Raw genomic sequence first — 6,914 nt, forward strand, 5'->3', positions numbered from 1 at the left:
AATTTTTTTAGTAGTTCTCACCCTCTACATTTTCTAATTTAATTTATAAACAAATACATCACATTTTTCTGAAAATAAAACTAACTAACCACTTAACGGTTTTCCTAACCACCTAACCACAAAACGGTTTTCAAAACTTCCTAATCCACATGAAAAATGTGCAAAAATACATAAACAATTTCTAGAGACAACTAGATTAACACAACAAACACTGGAGTCATTCTGTTGACGAACTAGTTACACTATTTACAGATCACGATGCCCTAAAATTTCTCAATAGCCAGAACAAACTAAAGGGACAAAAAGCCGCCTAGATGGAATTTCTAGCTTTATTCCAGTTTAGACTAAACACAAGGCAAGAAACCAGAACTGAGTAGCGAATGCACTGAGTCGTCGACACTTATTAATCACATCCATGCATGCTTGAGTTGTGGGCTTTGAGGTCATGAAAGATCTATATGAAACAGATGAAGATTTCAAAAACATATGGGAGCAATGTCAAGAGAAGCCAACAGGGTAACATTGCCGCACAGATGGCTACTAATTCCACCAGAGACAGTTGTGAATTCCCCGGTGTTCGCTAAGACGAGTCATTGTCCAGGAAGGCCATAGAAGAAACCTAGCAGGACATTTCGACAGAGATAAAACCCTCGCTCTCGTAAGAGAACTTTTTTTTTACCAAAACTAACAAGACATGTAGAACAACATGTCAAGCAAATGCAAGATTTTTAATCTGGCCAAGAAAAGAGCTCAGAAAACCGATTATACACACCAAATTCCAATACCAAAGGCACTGTGGGTGGATGTCACCATGGATTTGGTGCTAGGACTTCCAAGGAATCAAAGGAAAAGGGCTCCATAATGGTTGTAGTAGACAGATTCTCCAAGATGACCCACTTCGTACCCTGCCACCGGACACTAGACGTCTCTAATATCGCCGATCTATACTTTAGAGAGATTGCATTCGTCTATTATTATATATTTCTTTTGTTTAAGTCAGTATAACTATTTTCATATTAATAAAAGATTACTTTTTTGTATTACGCCACATCCCAATTACTTATGGTATCCACCTCCGACAAAGATGTCAAATTCTTGAGCCACTTCTTGAGAACACTATGGGGAAAGCTCGACACCGAACTCAAATTCAGCATGGCAACACATCCACAAACAGACGGATAGACGGATAGACGGACAGAGGTAGTAAATCATAGCCTCGGTAATCTCCTTAGGTGTTTTGTGGGAAAAAAATAATAATGGGATCTCATCCTAGCCCAAACTGAGCTTGCCTATAACTGATCCATCAACAAAAATATAGGACGAACTCACTTCGAGATTGTGTACGGGTACAATTCGCTCAAGCAAATTGAATTGGTACCGCTTCTGCCATCTTTGAAAATTAGCAAGGATGCCACAAAACGAGTTCACAAGATCCAGAAGCTCCACGAAGAAGTTGGCAAAGAAATTGATAAGCAAAATAAAAAATATCAGGCGCAAGAAAATAAATACAGGAAGAAAGTAACGTTTCAGGAAGGCTACCTCGTATGAATTCGATTGAAAAGGGACAAAGTTCCCACAAGATCATTTGGAAAGCTTAAACCGACGGTAATGGACCTTCCACAGTACCTCAAAAGCTAATGCTTATAAGATCGAACTGACTGAGACTACAACATTTCAGCCACATTCAACGTCACAGACATAACACCATACTCTGAAAAACCTGGAGCTTCTATAAACGAGGTCGAAGCTTTCTCAACCCCAGGAGACAAACGTGGGCGCAATTGGAACTGCGCTCGAATTCGAGCCCAAAATAGTGCCCGAAGAGGGGCGCATTGAAACCGCGGGGCCGAAGCCCCACAAAACAACACGAAGCGGGCGAGACCAGCTATCTCGCGAAGGCTGGAGAACCCTCGGCAGGGGGAGGGATCGCTAATTCTCACGACCAATTGAGTTATTCGCATCGGGTCTTTTTTGGGAAGTGTTCTAGATTTTTCTTGTCTTTTCCACCCTTCCTCTTATGTAGAAATATGAGGCTTTAAATAGTTGTCCCCCGAGTGTGTGAGAGGCAGTTCTACTAGAATTGTCTTCTAATCTCCTGTGTGGAATTTCTTCACTCTTGTTAGGGTTGTAACTGACAACAAAGTGGTGTTTCGATTATATCATGCTCTAAGATGGTGTAGTAAAATTCAAACTTCTTCGCTACTACTCACCGGCCCCTTTTCCTTACCACTCCCCTAGTTGTCTATCACCCTCAAATTCCTCCACCAATACTGCCACCCCTACTTCCTCCACGATCCCGCCATCCAATCCACCTACAATAAACCCCATAATCCCCTACCTACCCAATGTCCGCTCACCCCATCAAAGCCGCTATCGCCTTTGAATCTCTTCTTATAGCTCTAGCTAGGGATTCGTCTATTATTATATATTTCTTTTGTTTAAGTCGTGTTGTATAACTATTTTTATATTAATAAAAGTTTACTTTTTTGTATTACGCCACATCCCAATTACTTCTGGTATAATGATAAAAAAGAAATTACTTAAAAACAGTTCCAAGCCATCCTATCAATATTCTCAGAAGGACTATTATTTCTAAAATGATTAATTAACTCAATTATAAGTCATCAATTTCCCATGATAATGCTATTCTATTATTTTTCTTGGAAGTAGTTAATCCGAAGCTTCCTTAATATTTAATAGCATGGACATAGCATATTAATCACAAAATATACTTTTAAAGCTAGTTAATGCATTATAAGAATACTCACATTAAATGTTATAATTTGTTATATAACCATGTTGTATTAGCTAGTTATGCTTACAAAAACTTTGGATTACTAGCAAACATGACAATATTACACCTTGATGTTCGATTTCAATTAAATGATTGAAGAACCTTTCGAGACAATAATCCATAAATAACTTTATCCTTCTCTGAAATAAAGAAATTAAACAAAAAAAAAGTGGGCTCGAAGTTTACTGCACTCAACATAGGTTGGTGAGTTTTATTCCAACCAGCATATTTAATACCAACTCCAACCAAATTGCCAATATCATGAACTCCAATATATCAATAAACAAAAATTGTTAGGTCGCTGCTAAATTTATTTAATTTGCACATCACTTTGATAAGAGTAAACAATGTGATTTACAATTGAAACTTCAAAGGCTCATTAGATTGGAAACAAAACATAGCAATATGCATTTTATTTTTCATCAAGATATAGCACTGCAAAAATTATCGCAAGGAGGTATATTCATAAAAGATATTCAGAAAAGGAGGCAAGAAGGGGCAAAGTTACATACACCTACCCATTCCTACAACTCTCTAATTGGCCAAAACATCGTGCACCAGGTTATACTTTACCTACTTAGGCTAATCTTCATATATAAAATGATATTATTTCACACATTCTAGGAATTAGATAAATAGAATAATGATCTAAGGAATTTACCTCGACTATGGAATCTTTCAACTTCTTATAAACGGATCCTTCTAATGCTCTCTCAGCAAGCTCATAAACGATAACATTTCCCTCAGGGCCATTAGTTTTCTCTTTCTGTAGAAATCTATATATTTTTTCAAGAAAAAAAAAGATAGCAGTTTAATATCAAGCAAAAGACGTCTGCATTAAATTTTAGTTGTAACCAAATAGAGGCCAACCTCTGTTGCACAAGCAAGTCCAATGTTTGCTTGGTGTTCCCAAACACTGGATGGTTCTCATCACTCTCACTTAATCCCATCCGTCTTAAATGATGCCAAAGGTTCTCTGCGCGTGGAATAATGAATTAGATTGAAAAAAGACCAAATGTAAATCTATCCATGTAAAACTTTAACTATAAAACCCAAATATTTTGAAAGTAAAATGGAGATAGAGCTGGAGAGTACAGCTTAAAATAATCGGTATTTCGGTAAACTTAAACAAGAATAACCACAATAAGAATAACACAGCTATTTTAATAGAGAAAAACTTTTTTATTTAATCAAATTATTTATTTTATTTGAATAAGTAAAAAAAATAGTAGAAATTACACCAATTATATAACTAGATAAAATTAGCAATGAAAGATTAGACAGGACGAAGAGTGGACCAAAAATATAACCGATAGAAATTGATGCCAGAGCTGAACGTTTTTCCCAGAAATGGTAATGGGGCATTTACACACCTTCGGGGATCTTACCACCAGCGAGATGAATGATGCTGGTCACTACAAATGTAAACCCAGAAAGATGAGATGTCCCCTTGTCTTCAACAAATTTTTTGTAGATATCAGAAGGTAATTGGCTCTCAAGTATATAAGATTTTGTGTCAGCAACACCTGAAAACATTTATATAATTAACAAATTGCTTCAACAATTCTTAACCTAAAGCCTGCAAGAAAGTTCACTTGAAGTGATAGCAACGTCTTGGTGACAATCATGTTGTTGTTCAATAAGGAATGATACTAAAAGATATTGCATTGATTTTATCCAAAATAAGTTTTAAATGAAGTATTATTATATTGGGGCATTTACATACATACCACCCAATTCTTATGTATTTACATATATAACACCTAAACTTTAATTATTATACCACCCAAATCTTTCATATCACATAAAAAATACACTATTTTAAGTTTTAAAAGGTGAAATACGCCTTTTCATGCGTAGGAATGTGGCATCTATGTAAAAATTGAGTTTAGGTGTTAGATATGTTAATCAAAAGAATTGGATCATATGCATGTAAATCTTGCTATTAAATTTTATTGAACATGAATACTTAAATGCAGTACGAAAATCTCACTCTGCTGAGAAGTGCGGCTTTGCCTGTTAGAGGAAGGACGTGTACGCTGAAGCTCTTTCATCTCATAGCCAAAGATGAAAGAAAGCTTTTCTTTGGCCTCATTGATGATTAGTGTTGGAAGAGATCTTTGGTGATAGCTTTTAGTTATCAATTGGGTTATTTCTTCCCTCTTTATGGGGCATCCATTTCCTTGGTGGGTTCGAAAAAGAACATAACGGATAACTTCGGCAACCAGCTTCTCTTTTTCCTTTAAAAGTATGAGAGGCGGACGACTTATGTAAATTAGCTTGCAGAGGAAATGGAATAAGGACAAGTTAATTAACAAAACCTCTTTAGAAATGTTGATTTGTGATAAATCTTCATAGCTTGCCATTCTGCAATAGTTCATGGTATACATGTGTTAGAGGAGATCCAAAAATGCGACTAAACTACAAAACAATTTTATGATGTATAAAAATGATATAAATTTTTTAAAGGATAATTTTATTAGTTTGCTGTTATAAATGAAAAAAGGAACCCATAGCCACTGCACTCCTCTTATTTAATGCATTAATGTTCTTCCCATGGTCGTAACATCAAGAACAGAGCAACATTTGGAGTCTTCTACGAAAAACAAAGCGGGAATTATATGGCCAGGTTAACATAATGCAGACTGCATATGGGATCACCGAAATTATGGAAAAACTATAAATCCAATACAGACTGCATATGGTTCATCTTATATGCAATTCTTATAAGAATTTTTTTTCCACAAAAAGGTATTTATCCATTTAAAGCATTAACAACTATAAAACCTTTCAAATTTTAGAGAATATAGCTGCATATTTTTATTGATTGGAAGAGAGAAATAAATACATATTATAAGATCCAAATAAAAGAAAGATATAAATTTATAAATAGGCCAACTAGGAAATACATAAATATGGAAACAGAAATAAAGAAAGCAAAAAAAAAACATACAAATAGTGATGACTGCAATAGTAATTAGCCTAATAATTAAGTTAATAATGATAATACTCTCCCTCAAGTTGAAACATAGATATTCATCATATTCAACTTGTACTTGAAGTCGTCAAACAATAGCCGGGAAATATTCTTGGTAAGGATACCTGCTACTTGACCATCAAATGGGACAAATGAAATACAAGTTTCCCTTGAATCGAGCTTCTCTTTAATGAAGTGTCTGTCAATCTCCACATGCTTAGTTCGATCATGCTGGACCGGATTATAAGCAATAGTAATTGTTGCTTTATTATCACAGAAAAATTGGAGAGGAGCAGAGACTGACATACTCAATTTACGAAGCATGATGCATAACCAAAGAGCTTCATAGATACCCAAGGACATAAAGCGAAACTCAACTTCAGCACTGCTTCGGGTCACAATCAATTATTTTTTGTTTTTTCATGTGACAAGATTTCCTCACACAGATGAACAATATCCTGAGGTGGATCACCAATTATGGACAAACTCGACCGAATTTGCATCTATATAAATAACAATAGAACGAGAAGTGTGGTGCCAGAAAAATAAACTTGAGCACGGTGTGCCTTTTAAGTAGTGAATAATCTCATGAAGAGCTCGGAGATGGTGCTCATAGGGATTATGCATGAATTACTCATAATATCTACTGCGTGGCAAATGTCGAGGAGAGTAGATGAGTTTCCCCACAAGCCTTTGGTAGTGAGTCATGTTCACCACAACCACATTAGGAACATCAACAATTTTTTCATTGAGATCCATTGGGACTGTCACTGATTTGCAAAGGAGAAGGTTATTCTTTGTCAATAGATCAAACACATATTTGCACTAAGACAAGCAAATGTCCCGAGATGCCCGAGCAATTTCCATGTCTAAGAAGTACTGGAGTTGCCTCAAGTCCATCATTTTAAATGAAGTAGAAAAAATAGCTTTCAGAGATTCCAATGCTGGTAAATCATCATCTGTAAGCACAATATCGTCGACATAGACAATAAGGATAGCAATTTTGCCACTGGAGGATTGTCGAAAGAAGGGAGTATGATATGATTGAGTCTGTGAAATATCATGACCCATTACCACCTCTGTGAACTCATCAAACCAAACCTTTGGTGATTGCTTCAGTCCATTGAGGGACTTCCGCAGTCG

The 6,914-nt window shown here is 35.9% G+C and overlaps 1 protein-coding gene across 1 annotated transcript in view; it reads right to left on the reverse strand.

The window, feature by feature from the left end:
- The window catches only part of LOC110021614, a 10,544-nt gene extending 5,357 nt beyond the window's left edge, over window positions 1–5,187 (reverse strand). The window contains exons 1-5 of the mRNA XM_020720175.1: window positions 5,116–5,187; window positions 4,788–5,034; window positions 4,168–4,320; window positions 3,665–3,770; window positions 3,412–3,570 (exon numbers count right to left, since the gene is read on the reverse strand). Of these exons, the coding sequence (XP_020575834.1) occupies window positions 3,412–3,570; window positions 3,665–3,770; window positions 4,168–4,320; window positions 4,788–5,034; window positions 5,116–5,184 (734 nt within the window). The 5' untranslated portion in view covers window positions 5,185–5,187. The remainder of the gene's footprint in view (window positions 1–3,411; window positions 3,571–3,664; window positions 3,771–4,167; window positions 4,321–4,787; window positions 5,035–5,115) is intronic.
- Window positions 5,188–6,914: the final 1,727 nt, after the last annotated feature.

The sequence above is a fragment of the Phalaenopsis equestris genome, unplaced genomic scaffold (assembly GCF_001263595.1).
Source record: "Phalaenopsis equestris unplaced genomic scaffold, ASM126359v1 Scaffold000136, whole genome shotgun sequence".
In the NCBI taxonomy this organism is placed as follows: Eukaryota; Viridiplantae; Streptophyta; class Magnoliopsida; order Asparagales; family Orchidaceae; genus Phalaenopsis; species Phalaenopsis equestris.